General features: G+C 45.7%; 1 protein-coding gene across 23 annotated transcripts in view; it reads left to right on the top strand.

Annotated features, from left to right (window-relative positions):
- SGPP2 (sphingosine-1-phosphate phosphatase 2) overlaps nucleotides 1-18,570 on the top strand; it is a 138,829-nt gene that overhangs the window by 115,676 nt on the left and 4,583 nt on the right. For 11 of the 23 annotated variants that reach the window (XR_009564537.1, XR_009564538.1, XR_009564536.1 and 8 more), the window contains 5 exons: nucleotides 9,448-11,235; nucleotides 12,964-13,127; nucleotides 13,903-13,997; nucleotides 14,107-17,245; nucleotides 18,200-18,287. Coding sequence is in view for 1 of the 23 variants with exons in the window: in XM_030836988.2 (XP_030692848.1) it covers nucleotides 9,448-9,999 (552 nt within the window). In the remaining 22 variants the exon portion in view is untranslated. The other 12 variants (XR_009564534.2, XR_009564530.1, XR_009564531.1 and 9 more) reach the window with 12 other exon arrangements.

Here is an 18,570-nt window from a genome sequence, read left to right as displayed (position 1 = left end):
CGGGCCCTAGAGCGCGCAGACTTCAGTAGTTGCGGCACACTGGCTCAGTAGTTGTGGCTTGTGGGCTCTAGAGTGCAGGCTCAGTAGTTGTGGTGCATGGGTTTAGTTGCTCTGCGGCATGTGCGATCTTCCCGGACCAGGGCTCGAACCCGTGTCCCCTGCATTGGCAGGTGGATTCTTAACCACTGTGCCACCAGCAAGTCCCTCTCTGATTATTTTCTTAGAATAAATTCCTAGGAGTGGAATAACTGGGTCTAAGTGCTGAATATTTTGTGTGTGTTGTAGTCTAATTATGTTCTTCTTGGAAAGGAGTTTTAAATGTGTTTTTTGCAAAGTAAAGCATATTTATTCTGCCATATTTGCCCTAACTTCTTTTCTTTATCATGCTTTTTGCATCATTATCTTTTACCCATCTTCCATAGCGTTCCTACCTCCTTATAAACCACACACACTCTTCTCTCTCCACCCCTCCCCCCCGCCACAAATCCACCTTTTCTGGACAGAATTATCCCAGGGCTGGCTAGTGGCTCCACACGTCAGTACTGTGCTCTGTACACTGTCCTCTGCTCCACAGCTCACCTTGGCCATTCCAGAGAACTGTGAACTCTTCCCTCTGGCCCCATGCACTGTGCCAAACACATGTCTGTGCAGTTCCAAAGAAATCACCTCCTCATTTAGAACTTGCTAAAATGAAAACAGCAGATCCAATCCTGAGATGAAGATGTTGTGAGTTTTTCATTTCTGTGAATTTAGTAGCTTGAAAAAATTAGTGTAAAGAAGTTGTCCTTGAATTTTCAAGCACTCTGGTCCTCATTTTTTATTTTTATTATTTTATTTTTGGCTGCGTTGGGTCTAAATTGCTGCGCGTGAGCGGGGGCTACTCTTCGTTGCGGTGCGCGGGCTTCTCATTGCGGTGGCTTCTCTTGTTGCGGAGCATGGGCTCTAGGCGCGCGGGCTTCAGTGGTTGTGGCTCGTGGGCTCTAGAGCGCAAGCTCAGTAGTTGTGGCGCACGGGCTTAGTTGCTCCGTGGCATGAGGGGTCTTCCAGAACCAGGACCCAAACCCGTGTCCCCTGCATTGGCAGGTGGATTCTTAACCACTGCGCCACCAGGGAAGCCCTCATCCTTATTTTTTAGGAGCTGTTTAGAGTAAGTTTATTATTAGAAACATAGAGCCCCAAATTAGAAAGTTCATTAGAAATGGTTCAAGTATTTTTATTACAGAAATACCTAAATTGTCTTTATTACAATGCCACCTTTTATGGCTAAAAATCCAACTGTGTGGCTAGAAGGAAAAATCTGTACAGCAGCAGCCATGTTGGCCCAAATTACTTTCGCCTCAAATGCTAGGGCTGTGGACCAAAACTGTCTCATCTCCTGATGCACTGAAGAGGAACAGAATGAGTTTACGATTAATATTCCAACCAGATGCCCGGAATTTGGTAACTGCAGTTACAAAGGAAGACAGAGGGAAGGAAGGCACATTTTCTTTGATGTATGGTAACAGTGGGTTTTAAATATTGTGGATATTCAGGAAAGAGAAAGGCATTAAATTCCCGTAATCTGTGTAACTGAGTATCTGCTACCTGTTAGGCACTGTGCTAGGAGCTTTGAGGAATGATGTCCAGTTGCAAGAGAACTTCCTCCTCACTGATCAGACTGTCATAATCAACTCAGGAGAAAAGCATGTGAACACCTAACTACAGCAAAGGCAATTTAAAAGAGGGGCTTTTTGGATGGATCTAGAGAGTGTCATACAGAGTGAAGTAAGTCAGAAAGAAAAACAAATATCGTATATTAACGCATATATGTGGAACCTAGGAAAATGGTACAGGTGAACCGGTTTGCAGGGCAGAAATAGAGACACAGATGTAGAGAACAAACGTATGGACACCAAGTGGGGAAAGTGGCAGCGGGGGGTGGGGGGTGATGAATTGGGAGATTGGGATTGACATATATACACTAATATGTATAAAGCGGATAACTAATAAGAACCTGCTGTATAAAAAAAATAATAAAATTAAAAGAAAAAAAAGAGGGGCTTTTTGAGTGCTGTTAAGCAAGTACCTTTACATTCAGTTCAGGCACAGGTTATTTCCAACTGTGGAGGTACAGGAAGATATTCTGGAAAGGAAGTAGCTTTTGAGCTGAGCCTTAGATGAGCTGATAAGATCTTGATAGATAGAGATGGTTAAAATGTGCCGTACATAAAAGGAACGTAAAACTATGATAAAATTGTGCAAGGCATGTGTGGGAAAAGCAAGTAGACCTATCTGACTGGCGTGGAATGTTCAAATGGGAAAGGAGTGAGAGAAAAGCCTGGAATGGTAGGTTAACCAAACCCATCTGAAGCAGGACTCAGTCCTCGAGAGGTTGGTATTTCTCAGAGTCGTTTCTGTTTAGACTCATCACATCAGCATCATGTTGAGGTGTTAAAATGCAGGCTCCCGGGCCACAGGGCAGATCAGAATCAGGGCAGTCCTCTGAAATCTGCATCTTAATAATTGTCCTAAGTGATTCCAGTGCACACTGAAACTGGCGAACCTTGGTTATTGAAACAGCAACTAGGAAGGCGGTCAGTGAATGCCGTGGACAGGAGACTGGCCGGCAGGCAGGGAAATGAAGGTCTGGGTGGGGGAGTGGGCATTCGGAGGTGACGGCAGGAGCTTGTGAATGAAGGAGGGGGGGGTCTGTGACTGCTGGTCGGAGGTGGTGAGAGGAAGTCATTAGGACTCTGAGCTTCTGCAGCCAGGGAGCCTGGGGGTGGGGGGTGTCCATCAACAGAAATATGTATAAGTAATGAATTTCTCTGAGCCCTACAGGGTCACTCTGAACCTCTAGTCCTCTGCAAAACTGTGTTTAACCCCTACAGAAATGGGGGCGTTAAACACAGTTCAACCCTAACAGAAATGCCCACATGAAAAATGTCTTGACTTTGCAAAAGGAGTCTCACATCTGCTCAGGAACCAGTCCGAGTCCCTGGCACCACGGTTGGCCTGTCGGACACCATGATGTGAAGATAACGTTGCTGGGTCCATTGCTCTCTGCCCAGGCTGTGACCTCGAGCAACTTGGTCTTGCCCACTGCCCTCCAGGCCCAGCAGCCTTCTGGTGTTGTCCCAGCAGCCAGTCTAGGATTGTTTCTCTGAGTTCTGCCGTCCCTGCCCCATCGGCATCCTTCCCTGCTGCTCTGCGTGTCCCAGTGACTCTTCGGCTGCTTCACCAGGCAAAGCAGATCTGTGCCCATGACTCTAATTCAAGGGCCACAGTGGATGATACAGATGCTCTACCTTTGTCATGGTGTCATAAAGTGCCCATATGGGGCACTGTGGCCTGGAGGTATGAGGCAGAATGGGTTCCTCCCTTTGGAGAGCCCTCTGCCGGAAGGGTCTCCAGGCAGCATTCTTTTTTTTTTTTTTTGCGGTACGCGGGCCTCTCACTGTTGTGGCCTCTCCCGTTGCGGAGCACAGGCTCCGGACGCGCAGGCTCAGCGGCCATGGCTCACGGGCCCAGCCGCTCCGCGGCATGTGGGATCCTCCCGGACCGGGGCACGAACCGTGTCCCCTGCATCGGCAGGCGGACTCTCAACCACTGCGCCACCAGGGAAGCCCCAGGCAGCATTCTTTAGCTCTGTGTTTTGCAGATGGAGGCAACATGACTCTTCCATCCTGTCTGACTTCCTCAGGGCTCAGACTCGAGTTCAGTGGGGCTGCCAGGAGACACTCGGAGTGGCAGAACCTCGTCTCCCCACTGAGAAAGTAGAGGCTTGTGTGGAGTATCGAGTTCATTGTGGGCAGGCCCTGCTCCTCCCCTCAAACTGTGTTTTCCTTTAAAACTTGCAGAAAGACGCCCTCAGTCCTCAGCAGGTGATGGTTCAGCAGGACAGTCGCATGCCTCCATCATCATATATGCCCAGTCTCCTGTGGAGGACACCACTAGACTCACCTCAGATCCCCACTTCATGTGGGGAATTGAAAGGCAGATCCTGTTTGGAAGAGGAGAGACGGAATTATTTTCACTTAATTTTTTAGAGTAGGCAGTACATTTATATGATATAAAATTCAAAAAGGGGAATCCCCTGGTGGTCCAGTGGTTAGGACTCCACGCTTCCACTGTAGGGGGCCCGGGTTTGCTCCCCGGTCAGGGGACTAAGATCCTGCAAGCCGTGTGATGTGGCCAAAAAAAAAAAAAATTCAAAAGGTACACAAGGGTATCCTGTGAAAAGCCTCCTTGCCGGCTCCACCCCCTGCCGTTCAAGTGAACCTGTTTGTGTATCATGTAAAAATGTATCCATGTATTCTACCATCGTTGTAAAAATGGAAAATGGTAGCATACTGTACATACTGTTCAGTACCATGCGTTTTAAACTTCCACACCAGAGCTTCCTCATCCTTTTTACAGCTGCAGAGTATTCCATTGTATGAATAGACCACGCTTAGATTTAACTGGCCCCTCTAGGTAGAGCTTGGCATTTTTCCAGGGTCCTGCTATTACAAACAATACGACAATGGACAGCGTGTAAATACTTCCTTACAGACACAGGCAGGTGTATCTCCATGGTCAAGACCTAGAGTGAGATTGTTCGTCAGAGGTTATATGAATGTATAATTTTTTAAGATATTGCCAGGTTCCTCCCCATAAGGGTTGTGCCATGCATTCATATGATTGAGAGACAAGAGTCCCTTTGCCCCCAACTACTGTTTCATCAACAGAATACTGTCGAACTTTTGGATTTTGTTAATGCTGATAGGTGAGGGGTACATTCTCAGTGGTCTGTGGGGCAGGGGAGGGAGGGTGGGGTCACGTTGGAACCTCTGGGTTTCCAGAGCAGTGGTTCACACACAGCACGCACAACACTGTTATTTAGAGAAAACAAAAGAGGCCACCAGCTTTTTTATTTTTGTTTAAAATGTCATATTTTACTTTATTTTTTTAAATGAACGAACAGTGAAATTGATTTTGCCTTGGGTGTATAGTTCTCTGGATTTTAACACTGGGATAGATCTGAGTAACCACCACCGCAACACAGAATGGCTCCGTCACCCCAAAAAAGTCCCCCATGTTCTCCCTTTGTAGTCACACCCTCCCCCTGCCCCTAGATCCTGGCAACCACTGATCTGTTCCCCATCCCCGTAGTTCTGTCTTTTAGAGAATGTCATATAAATAGAACCCCACAGCATGTAACCCTTGGAGACTGGCTTTTTCCATTCAGCATAATTTCCTGGAGATTTCATCAAAGCTGTTACCTCCATCAGTAGTTTGTTGTTTTTTGTTGCTGAGAAGTATCCATTGTATGACAGTAGCACAGTTTATTTACCCCTTGCATGACATTGGGTTTCTTTTTTCCAGTTCTGGGTGATTATGAATAGAACTGCTGTAAACATTTGTGTACTGATTTTTGTGTGAATGCAAATTTTAATTTCTCTTCAGCATAGCTTCATTTCCACTTCTTATTATGAGTAAATTTAGGTATATTTTATATGTTGAAGAAGCATGCGTATTTCTTTTCCTATAAAGTGCTCATTTCCTTTACTCATTTTTCATTTTGGTGACTTTTATCTTAGACAAGTTGGTTTGGGGGCGCTGACAGGACGTCTGAATGAAAATGTCTAGCTTTCAGTCTGAAGAGGCAGGACTAAAGTTTGAGAGAGACGCCTGGAGACATAGTTGTTTTTTTTCTTTTGTACTTCGCTTTTTTATTGTTGCATAGTATTCCACTCAATGACTATACAATAGCTTATTTGACCAGTTTTTTGAAATTAAAATTTTTATTGGAGCATCTAAACATGGGCGTTTCCACAGACTGTGTCTTCAGGCTCTACATGTTTTTCTCTGTTGAAAAGTTTGTGTAGGTCCATGGCCTCATCTCTCCATTCTCTACCAGCGTGACACTCAAATCTATGTCTCCAATGTTGTACAGCAGAAACTAACACAACATAGAAACTGCACAAACTTTTCAACAGAGAAAAACACACAGAGCCTGAAGACAGAATCTGTGAAAATGCCTGTTTAGGATCTATTAGGATCTAAAGGAGGAAACCAAGAAAGAGACTTCTTAGAGGTCAGAGAAGAGCCAAGATGGTGCAGGGTAATATTAATAAAAGCTGAATATGAAAGGTCTGCTAAGTGAAGGGTGTCAGTCCACAGGGCCCTGTGTTCAGAAAGAGAAAGAACACCTCTTTCCAAGAGTTGCAAGCAAAACCCCCACAATTTTGTCTGATTGGACTGGTGTAGGTCACATGACCACCCCTGCACCAATCACGGTGACCAGGAGATACAGTGCACTGATTGGCCTACCTAGGTCATGTGCTCCAACTCCATAATTTTCCAGAACTTCATGGATCCCCAAGGGGAGGTATGAGGCTATTGGGTCAAAGACAGATGCTCAAGAAACAACCAGCAAATGTCTAGTAAGTGGCCTTTGAGAATGGTGTATCATCTAAGTCTAGGTTGACAGCACTTGTGTTTCAAGGTGCAGAAGTGGAGATGACAGGTGTAGAAAATTCAATTCAAGAGTTTGGCTCAAGTTTTGGTAACCAGGAAACTTAAATGAAGGATTGTTCCTTTTTCTCCCCCCAAATAAAGTAACATCCGTGCATAATCATAGCACAGGAGAAGGTCATGGGGAGAAAGATCATGGAGACCGTGAAGCCTGAGGGATATTTGAAGAGAAGGGTGATGGCAGAAGTAAGAACAGGTAAAGCCCAGGTGCCACGTGAAGGACATGCAGCGACACAAGGCTTTCCCCCACGCTTGCCCCTCTCCTATCTGTTCTCCTCACTGCAGTCAGAAACTCTTGTCATGTTGGTACCCAATGAGAGCGACATCAGTGGCTTCACGTTGCTCCCTGGATGCAGGCTTTAGGAAGCGGACTGGACTCTAGGGCCCTGTGGGAAGTGTCTCCTACCTGTGTTTACTCTTTACTCTCCAGCCCCAAGGGACCATCAAGATCCACAGGCTTATCCCTTTCCCTCTTCAATAACAGTAATCCTGTCCACTAAGCTAAGCTCTGCCTAGGTGTGGTGGTGATTGTTTGGCTCACACTGGATCCTCCAGCACTGTGTCTGGCATATAGCAGGCACTCCCACATGGGCACTGGAAGGAAGAATGGATGCCCTCTAATCTGTGAAATTTGCTGTAGCCTCAGTGTTTATTTCTAAGGTCTGATTCTCACCCATCGTTCACTCAAATCAGATGTCATTTTATTAGAAACTAAACAAGAGAAATAATGAATGAAGCTATTAGAAAAAAAAAACCTAAGCCCTTAGAGTTCTACTCTATGTTTATATGAAAAAAAAAAGTGGAAGGCAACACGCCAAAATATAGACAGCATTAACTGTAGGCGGTGGAAATAAGGATCTGGTTTTTTTTTTCTTATACTTTTCAGTGCTTTCCAGTTTTTCCACAATGCATGTGTTTTACTTTTTGGTGTTTCCCAGATTTTCCAATACATGGAGGAAAGTGTTTCAATTTTCCAATGGTAAACTTTCAAAATAATCCAGTAACAGAACCACAGCGAGCTCCTCATTCTCTGACTTAGATGTATTCATCTCTTGGTTACATTAAGAATTCACCTTATTTGTATGGAAATATGTTAATATAAATGTTTCAGACATTACATGAAATTTCTAAAAATCTTACATGTTCTGGTACAATGTTATAAGTCCTAATTCTAGTTATCACTTTAAAACGTATATCTCAGAAATAACTAAATTTCCTTGTCAATTGCATTAGTATGAACTTTCATCAAATCTTTAACCGTGGTCATTTTTAAGTCTTTTGTCACAGACAGTTCTGGGTGTACTCTGATGCTTTTGCAAAAATGTTCCTATAAAAGGGTTTCATCTTCAAGGAATTCGTGCAAAAGACTGACAAGTACAGGTTTCTGGTAACTGACTATACTGCTGAACTGAATGAATAAGCATTTTCAGAACTCTAATGGAAAACTGATGAATTCATAAAAGATCAAGATAAAAAAATTAATTACATGGGACTGAGTGAACTGATGAAGATGATTATAGTTTTTGTGACTTTCTGTTTGAATAAAAAAAAATCCCACAGGGACTCAGAGGCAAAAATATACAAATCAATTTTCACTGCAAAGTAAAGGAGCTGTTACAGTGGAGGATTCCTGGACTGAATGTCAATATCATGACCTAGTATGAGTGTGTTTCGTATTTGGTAATTGCCATCACTGTTGCTTTTGTTGTGGTCATGCATTTACAATGCTTGGTGTCAGTTGATTTATCTCTTGTAAAAATAAAATACAGTGTGTGTGTGGGGAAAAAAAAAGAATTCACCTAATGAATTTTGCTGCGAGAACACTAAAGGAAGAAGAAAGTGGATGACATTAAGGAGTTAAAAATATTTTAAACAGGAGTTTAAGGAAAGAAGCAAGCAGGGAGGGAGAGAAAGAGGAAGAAATAGGGAAGGTGGGAGGGTCAGAGAAAGCAAGAAAGAAAACCAGAATCTAAAATGTAAAGAAGGATTGATTAAATCAAGCAGGGTGCACTCACCCGGTGAAATCTATACACTATTTGAAATTCTGTCTCTGAAGACAGAGTGGTAGTACCCAGACGGGCACGGCGGAGCTTTGGCACCACCACACCTACAGCGTCTTCTCAAACCACCCCAGACAAACGCGCTCCATAAGTAATGACGGTGTGCTTGCTAGGAAGTGGCTCCCGAAGCAGCCAGCTTCCTCCTCCAGCCAGCTGCAGCCCCGACCCCTGCCTGCCAAGAAAGGATGACGCCACCTCTGTGAAGATCATGACAGCCCTTGTGATACACTATGAAATCAAAAATAATAAAGAGAATTCCTGGCGGTCCAGTGGTTAGGACTCAGCGCTTTCACTGCCATCGCCTGGGTTTGGTCCCTCGTCAGGGAACTAAGATCCTGCAAGCTGTGTGGCGCAGCCCAAAGTTTTTTGAAGTACAGAATTCAAAAAATAATAATAATGATAGATTGAAGGAACAGTGTGATTATAGCTATGCATTAAGAAAATAATTTATTCCAAAAGACAGAAAAACTGGAAGAAAAGACATAGCATGAATAGCGTGATTGTGGTTTGTATTTTTCCTATTTTCAAATGTCTACAACTGTACTTTTTAAAAATATGTATTAGGGCTTCCCTGGTGGCGCAGTGGTTGAGAGTCCGCCTGCCGATGCAGGGGACGCGGGTTCATGCCCCTGTATGGGAAGATCCCACATGCCGCGGAGCGGCTGGGCCCGTGAGCCATGGCCACTGAGCCTGCGTGTGCAGAGCCTGTGCTCCACAACGGGAGAGGCCACAGCAGTGAGAGGGCCGCGTACCGCAAAAAGAAAGTATTATAAAACAATACAAAAATTGTATTTTAAATGTCAAATCAATTATATTTGAATCAAAATTATACCTGTATACAGGGGAGCACTCATCTGATTGATGTACATCATCCGTGTCTCTCCTGCAGGATGTGCTGGGTGGCATCCTGATCACCGCCATCCTCATCGTCCTCACCTACCCCGCCTGGACCCTTATCGATCGCCTGGACTCGGCCAGCCCCCTCTTCCCTGTGTGTGTCCTGGTGGTACCATTCTTCCTGTGTTACAATTACCCCGTGTCTGATTACTACAGCCCGACCAGAGCGGACACCACCACCATCATGGCTGCCGGCGCTGGGGTGACCATAGGATTCTGGATCAACCATTTTTTCCAGCTCGTGTCCAAGCCCACGGAATCCCTCCCTGTTATTCAGAACATCCCACCGCTCACCAGCGACCTGTTAGTTTTGGGTCTGACCAAATTTACTGTGGGAATTGTGCTGATTCTCCTGGTTCGTCAACTTGTACAAAATCTCTCGCTGCAAGTGTTGTACTCCTGGTTCAAGGTGGTCACCAGAAACAAGGAGGCCAGGCAGAGGCTGGAGATCGAAGTGCCTTACAAGTTTGTCACCTACACGTCAGTTGGCATCTGTGCTACCACCTTCGTGCCAATGCTACACAGGTTTCTGGGATTACTGTGAGCCTCAAGTGGTCGGAAATTAGCTCACTGGACATGAGAGCAAGACACCAAAAAGCTGTTGAGTGGGGAAGCTGACAACACATTTTTCTTTAAAAAAAAAAAAAAAAAATTCCCTAAGTCACATGTCTGTTTTGCTGATACCTGAGATAAATGTTGCTGCTTTATGGAAGGAAAAATGGTCTCACGTGACCACTAGCCTGTAAGCGTCATGTTGCAGATGAAGCCAGGCAGACCCCCAGCTGAGTTCTTTAAGGCGCCCCACCCTGTCCGTTACTTGGACTTTGGACCCGTCCTGGGCTGGCAGGAGTTGTGGCCTGGCTTAGAACGGCCACAAGCCCTCCTGGGTTCTGCAGAACCTAAAGAGACGGGCATGATCCAGGAGGCTGGACGTCGGGCGTTCCTTTTCAGCTGTGACCTTGCCCAGCACTGAGCCTCATTTCCAAAACTGGAATGTTGGTCCAAGAGAAAGGGGGCGCCACGTGAAACTGCGTTCCTTGGACAGGGCGACTTTCTGGTCGTGATGATCACATTAGACAGTGCCTGCTTGGGGGGAAAGAGCACTGTGAACCTCGCTGGGAAGCATGAAACGCGGGGGCAAAGCTGGCGAGGTCACGGGCATGAGCCTGCTTTCCTTATGCATCCTGGTCTCTGTCAGGTGCATACTGGACAGGGATCCTCTCCTCCTCGTTTGTACACTTTGCAAGATTCCAGGCACCATTTCTATCCTCTTCTGACCCATGAACCCAACTGGCTGCTCCCTTCTCACCTCATCTGAGTGTCCTGCTCTGTCCTGCATCAGAGTGACTTGGGACAAGCCCTCTGCTTCAGCTTTTTTGCTTCCTTACAAACTGGGAAGACAGTGTTGTCTGTCCGTGAAAGTGGATCAATAGAAGAACAGAGGAACATAATCCTTCCTGGGGCCTGACAGAGGGAATAGGCCTCCCTCCCTGACACTGTTCCTCCACTTAGTTTCCTAAATCTATTTGCTCATCTGAATAGAACCAGTGGCTCCCTTTCCATCTTCCCACCTCTTTCTCACCTCTTGGCAATTTGAAGGGTAATGCAAGAACCACATCAGCCTCTCTTAGGAAAAGAAGCCAACAAAATACAACACCCTTTAAATCTCGGGAGAGTCCTTAGATTTAGGAAGGTGGTCATTATGCAGACAACCCCCTGCAGGGGCTCCTCTTCAGTTCTTAAGAATGAGGAGGAACAGGTATCAACAATGTTCTTAAAAGTGAGTATCAACATGTAATTAACAACGTGTCTTTTGCGTGTAGCGCCTGAGCTGCTGAAGCCAACGATTTATAACCCTCTTGCATCCTCACCATGCACACACTTCGGGGGAAAATTAGCCTGCCTGGAGAGTCAGGCCCTTACCTCTGCATCCAGCGTGAAAACTGAGCACCGTTTCTCCTGATTTTGAATACGCACCCTGGCCTTTTGGTTGTGATGATCCTTAGTATTTGACCTAATGCTCCAGTTTATTGAAAAGAATAATTGTAAGACATCCTAATTTTCCTTCAAATTCTTCTGACATTTTTCATAGTTAGAAGGCAGGGGTCAAAATGACCTGCCGTTTGCCTGTTTTTAGATCATACTCTGACCAGTATTTGTGGCACCGTGATGGGGAGATGCCCCAGCTCACGGGCACCCCTGCCCTAGGCCGCCCCACAATGCAGTGCACGGGGCACTTCCCTGTACCTCCGTCCCCACAGGCTGCCAAACCCGAGGTCACAGTGCTAGCTAATATTTACGCGAAATGATTTTAGTTGATTTCTCTGAAGCCAACTAGCAAAAGGATCAGCCTTTTCCACTTGTATCTTTTGAGAAGGGCCATAATCACTGTCACAGCAGTGGGTGTGGGTGATTCATTTGTGTGTGTGTACATTTTACTGATGTCCTTTCGTTTTAAGTCCCAGCAATAGGATTGCGATCAGCTGTATTATATATTTAAGGCTGTATTTACACAATTTGGATTGAGGATGAATATGTTAGCCACAGCTCGTTAAAGAAAGACCCGTGGATTTGTCATGACTGGTCGCTTTTCAAAGTCTCTTGATGTAGCATCTGAAGAATAAAATGTGCATATTGGTGAGGCCAAGCTTAGTTTTTGAGCACTAGTTCTGTGGCTTAGAAACTGGTTGGAAAAGTCCTTACCTGATTCAAACTGCAGCTCGGCCAGCCCTCTTCATTCACTTCACACAGCGCTTCACTCTGTTAGACCCTCACACCCTCTCAGTCTTTCCTTCACGCACGCACACACACGCCCCTTCAAAGACTTTGCCTTCTGTCTCTGACCTTTGGATTTTCTCTCTGGGGAAAGACTGCCCCCTGCTGGCTTGCGTCAGGCTTGGTCCAGAGCCTCTCTTGAGCGGGAGTCCTGGAGATGAAGTTTCAGAATCCAGCTCACCGTGATGTATCCAATCTAAGCTTAGGACCTGCGGTCTGGCCAGTCCTGAACTTGAAAATGGTGACAGCAGAGCCCTTGGGGTCGTTGGCCCCTCCAGGAAGAACACACGCCCTGTTCCTGGCGGTCCTCATCCTGCCCCCAGCCCACCACCTCTCTGGACCAGGACATCATCCTGTGACTGTCATTTTAAACAGCCATCATCTCAGGCCAGCTTTGCTCGGACTTGCACCATAACAGAATATGCAAAAGAAAACGCAGACGAGACCATGAACTAAAAACCCTAAACAGCTGAAATCGCCCCTCCACGTGCCTGCAGATCACAGCGTAGCACAGGATTTTCTTGCCCAAATAGGCGACTCATGCTTCCCGAGTGTAACCAAAGCATGCGGTGTTTCGGGGCCATAGGCTCCGGGTTTCTATTTTGGAAACTTTCAGCTGTCTTATGTACCATATGTAAATTTATTCTTTTTAAAATAAAATCATTTTTCTTTAAGATTTATTAAATGCTTTAAAAGCCCAGTGTTCTGCTACCTTGGAATTTTTTTTCCCTAGATCTTTTTCCCCCAGATCCTCAGGGTTCATGCGACCTGAGTTGAGAAGAGGCGACAAAAATAAACAGGAGGCTGTACAATTTTCTGTCGCTGTCATGCTTCAGTCACGTGCAAATGTTGGTGAGCATCACAGCAGCCACAGGTGTGATGAACAGGAAGTAAGTGGTAAGACTGCATGCTTAATTATCCTCCAAGTCCTTGATACTAAAGAGCATCCTCTTAACCATACTTAGAGATAAATGTCACTATGTATTGAAAGGTAAATGTTAAAGGTGAGGCTGGTAAAGGTAAGTAAAAGAGATGAGTGTGTTTTACAGATGAGTATGTTGTCTGCTGAACAAAATGGACAGCGCATTTCACATTCACGTCATTGCAACGATATGCTCTGCCTTTAGGCGTCCCTCGCTATTTGAAATGGTGCCGAAAGCTGATGACGCTCTTCTTTGCAGGGCTGAGGCTGGGACCTATTTGTACCTTGAATGCTGTGTATTTCATTAATACCTAATATGCTGCATGCTTGAGGCCGGATGGGACCTCATCTGCCCTGTGGAGTTCTCTCCAGAGAGAGGAGACTCAGGCTCAGAAAATTACAATCGAGACCCAAAGTGTTAAGGCTGTAGGGAAAAGATAACTTTGTAGTGTGAATTGAGAAGAGGGAGAGAGGAATTCCAGCTTTGAGGTCTGTGACTCAAGGGAGGCTCGTGGGAAAAGTAGTGTGTGAGCCAGGCTTAAAAAGAACAGATGGGGTTTGCACAGGGATGTGATGCACAGTAGGGATGAGATGGTACTCCATGGTGAGGGCACAGCTTGCCAGAGACACTTCTCCAAAAACCTCCAGCTCTAACAAAGACAGACCACACCCGTGCTGGTGAGTGTGTGTGGGAATAACAGTGGTGGCAGGGGTGGGATAAACGGTGAGCAAGGGGCTTTGATGTTGCAGAACCGAATCACGAGAACAGGAAGGAAGCAGAAGCAGCTCTTTAGTCCATTTCCTTGCCTCCACATGGGACCATCCAGAGGAGTTGACATCTACAGGTGATTAGTCTCCTTTCACTGTTCTTCATTCGAATATTTACCCGTGGGTGCCTTCCCTTTCTGCCGGCTCTGAACCTGACATTCCCACGTCCTCTTGTTCGTCTCTCAGCAGACGGGACGGCAGCGAGGGACTCAGTCTGCGCCCTTGGCGCCCGTGCCTCTTCCCTCTTCTCTTTGCTCAGCTCCCTGAAGCAGTCCCATGAAACTTCATCTTAAGAACATTTTACCACGATCCTGGCTCTTTCCAGGACCTGTAAATACTCCACGTTGCTCTTTGATGATCAAGAACCAAGCCCTGTTTCTCTAGTAAGAGAGGTTAACTGGAAACAAGTGGGATGTGAGTATAGACGTATCTCGTTCTATGGGATAGATGTTTTCCTAAAAGCTGCCTGTGTTTTGATTGTTTAAATGTGAATTTTAAGTGCACTGAGGGATTTGCTGTTAAGTCATATGGCATGGCACTTCTTCATTTCTGTAAACATAAGGCTCCTTAATGGATTATTTGGGACACACCACGCACGCATTGTTTTCTTCAGGTGGGGCACACCTGTAGTGCAGACTTGACTACGTACAGGATGCATACTAAGAAGAATGAGCGCTGAATGTGGACCATGAATAGAATGTTAAATTCTTAAAACTGTAGCCTCATGAGACAAGGGAAATCTATAAGAAGCCAAAATCCTTTCTCCTCTTCCACGCCTGTCTGTATAGCAAGCAAAAGCCAGCAAGACAAGCAGGGATGTAGCTGGAGTTCCGGCTGGGACGCTTCTTTGCTGCACACACTCAACACACCTGTTGGCACCTGTAGCTGGCACTCTCTCGCTATAACATCAGGGTCCCCTTGGTTGGAGCACAAGCCAGATTCTTTCTCAGTGGAGAGGTTCAAAGAATGTCAATGCCTCTTCAATACACACAAAGCTAGCCTTAGAGCACTGCAGGTGGGGCAGGGTGACAGTTGGTACTGCCATCATGCCGTCTACCTGCATGCGTGAGCCTAAATAGGGGCCAGGATCTCCTGGGCTTCCAGTCTGCAGTGTCTTGTGGGAACCAGGTGGATGACCCTGTGACAGGAAACCGTGCACAGGGCACACTAAACACAGACCATTTTAGCCATCTTAATTAGGTACTGATAAAAATATTTGGCTGGAAAACTATTTTTGCTGTGGGGGAATAAAACCACAGCTTAACGTAAATTCTTCATGAAGTGAGTCAATCAGTTCTGCTGCTATTAAATAGGTAATAGTATTTTCATCAGGGTATCCCTTTCTACTTTATCTCCAACATCATAGTTTTTTCATTGTTAGAAATTGAAAATATCCATCTTCCACGTCTCGACTTGTTCAATCTTCGCTCTGGCTTCTTAAAGATATGGGATAGAGTTATAATATCCTTGTCTATTAATTTTATCAGCTAGGTAATTTTTCAGTCTGTTTTATTCATTTTTCCCCTTCCTATTGGTTGTATTTGCCAGTTTCTTTGCCTGATACTTTTTTTATTGGATGCCAGATACTGTGACGTTTACAGTGTTGGGTGCTGGATATTTTTTTATCACTATACATATTCTTTGTTCTAGGACGCAGTTCATTCCTTGGAAGTAGTTTGATTCTTCTGGACCTTACTTTTAAGCTTTACTGGTTGAACCAGAGTAACGCTTAGTCTCGAGTTGGTCTCCCCACTACGGAGGCAAAGCCCTTCTGGGTACTCTCCCCATGGGTTCCGAGGTTTGCTAGCTCCGGCCCACCTCGTGTGGGCTCCCAGGGCGGTTCCCTCACGTCTGTGGATGTTCCAGGCGGTCTCCTCTTCCTGAGCAGTTCCCTCACATGCACGCACTGGCAGTGCTCAACTTAAGACTCAAGGGCGGGGCCTCTGCCTATCTCTCCTCGGCTCTTACCGCTTCCCTGCCAACTCTAGCCGCTTCGGCCTCTGTGGACTCCCAGCTCCATCTCAACTCCTGGAGACCTCCGACCTCCACCTGGGCCCCCACCGCTGCACCACAGCCTGGACTCTCTCCAGGCCGTAAGCTGGAGAATCACAGGCCTCACCTTGTTTCTTTTCTATCTCTCGGGGGATCACTGGCCTTCGTTGCCTGGTGTCTAATGTGTTGAAAACCACTGCTTTACGTATTTCATTTGGATTTGTAGATGGGTAAGCAAAGGAGGAAAATGTTCCTTGGGAAGAAGGGAGTAAAGACTACATGTATGGATCAACTAGGATGCAAGACGCTGAACTAACTTGAAGACTGGAGAGGAGGTCAGTCAGGTCCAGCCGATCCATGCTTGTTTTCATTATGCTCCAGAACAAACCCTGTCCAGGGCCTCCCCGTGACAGTGGTGCTCAGTGTTTCCCACAGGTTGTCTCACCTACACGATCTCTCTCCTCCGTACAGCATGGTTTGCTATTGGGGCACCTTTCCGTCTGGCTTATTTTACTTCATCTGCCGCAGGCTCACTGCCAGTGCTCTGTGTTTAAACATTGTGCCCGACAGTCACAGCTAAGAGATCTCCAGTGAATCCCGTCCGTCTCTGAGTAGCCTTTCAGCACCAGTGTGGATGTCTACACGGGTTTGCCTCCATTACAACTGGTTTCTTGTTGGCCCTAAGTAGGTACTCACTTCAGGGGTGGGCGGAATGTAGGAAATTTCTTTTTCTACCAGGTTTGGAACCAAGCAGGCACATTTCCTCAACATCCTCACTTTTCTGTCTTAATATTTAAGGGCAGATTTGCTTTGCATGTCTGACAAGTCCTATAATTCAAATGCTGGAGCAGTTCTCTCATGCCAGCACCTCCTAACACCTGGGGGGGGGTGGGGGAGGGCTTTTTCAAAATGTGTTCTAATGCAGAACATGTCATGTTCCTGATTTCCTTAAACCGAGACAATCAAGCCCAAACCTATGGATGAGGAGTGAAGAACCTGAGTGTGGGCCTCAAGTATATTTTTACTGCACTGCATGGGTCACATGAGGGAGAAGAAACAGGGCTTTAGCCTTACATAATTCAATTAAACCCTCTCCTGGAGGTGTTTGTTCAACCCACAGTCTACATGTTTACAGTCATCCTTTCTGTTTACTAGAAAGTTGAAGGTGGGCAGGCAACCTGAAAACAAAGCAGGCGGTAGTGGAAATGAAAATCACCCGGATTGTCGTCAAGTACTTGCCACGTGGCTCCTCTGCCTTTGTCCAAGGAGGCCGACTGCCCCACATGGACTCTGGTCAGGGGCCTTAGGGAGCTGCTCACAGATTGTCCCAGAGGTGAGCCCTGCCTTGAATCTGATTACATATGCCATCCTCTACTTTTTTTTTTTTTAAGTTTTTTTGCTTGTTTGTTTTAAGTTATTTTATCTATTTCTTTTTGGCTGTGTTGGGTCTTTGTTGCTGTATGCGGGCTTTCTCTAGTTGCGGTGAGCAGGGGCTGCTCTTCATTTTGGCACGTGGGCTTCTCATCGTGGTGGCTTCTCTTGTGGTGGAGCACGGACTCCAGATGCGTGGGCTTCAGTAGTTGTGGTGCACGGGCTTAGTTGCTCTGTTGCATGTGGGATCTTCCCGGACCAGGGCTCGAACCCGTGTCTGCTGCATTAGCAGGTGGATTCTTAACCACTGCACCACCAGGGAAGCCCCATCCTCTACTTTAAAAAAAAATTATATACATAAAATTATTCAAGCTCCTTATAGTAAGTCACAACTCAGAAGATCAGATGTCAAATGCTTTTCTTATTTAGAGGAAATATTTTGCTGAAGGCAGTTGTATTGCTTTAAGGCCACCTGTTAGCTTTTGGATGAAACAGACAAAAGAGCCAAGTCAGTACCAAGCACTGGGGTCAGTGACATTTACAGGAAACACCAAGCACAGAGGCTAACACCGAGACAAGATTGTGTGTGCTGAGCCCATCACTACCGAGGGCAGAAGCAGTGGCTAGGCGAGCTGGTTCCTAGTTAGGCTACTCCTATGTGAAAGGTAGTAGCAGAATTTCATATGCCCTGCATTGAGAAATCGAACGTACTGAGATTATATACAGCTCAAGAACAAAAGTCACATCTAAGAAATATCTAAGATATTCCAGTGTGGTATTCAGATATCTAAGACAATACCAAATGTGGATAGTTACAGTCTTGCATCTTTAGGGATGGTTTTTCATGGTCCCTAAGCCAGTGCTATTTTAGGGAGAGGCATACGGAAGTCCACTGGAGCACTCTTTGTAATTGCAGAGTTGGCAACAACAGAAGGCTCATCAGCAGAGGAACAGCTGAACAAATTATGGACATCCACGCGATAGGACTTTGTATCATTTAAAAGGTAGGTAGGTCTAAAGGTACTGGCCTGGAAAAATGGGACATATTAAGTGAAATGTCATGAAATACACTATAGAAAATAGAAACCAGTAAGTAAAGCAAGACCCTAAAGCTGAGCATGTGTGTGGGTCTGACTGTCTAAGGAAAACGTCAGAAACAACGTGAACTGTTAGCAATGGTTAGTTACTTTAGAGGATTGCGGAAGGAAGGGTAAATTAGGTTGGGATGGTCTTACTTTGTACAGTTTTTTAAAGTAGTGAAGTTTTAATTTTTTGTGTTTTTTAGTA

The sequence above is a fragment of the Globicephala melas genome, chromosome 7 (genome assembly GCF_963455315.2).
Source record: "Globicephala melas chromosome 7, mGloMel1.2, whole genome shotgun sequence".
Taxonomy (NCBI): domain Eukaryota; kingdom Metazoa; phylum Chordata; class Mammalia; order Artiodactyla; family Delphinidae; genus Globicephala; species Globicephala melas.
Note: the sequence above shows the minus strand (reverse complement) of the source record. Positions and strands in the feature narration are given on the sequence as shown.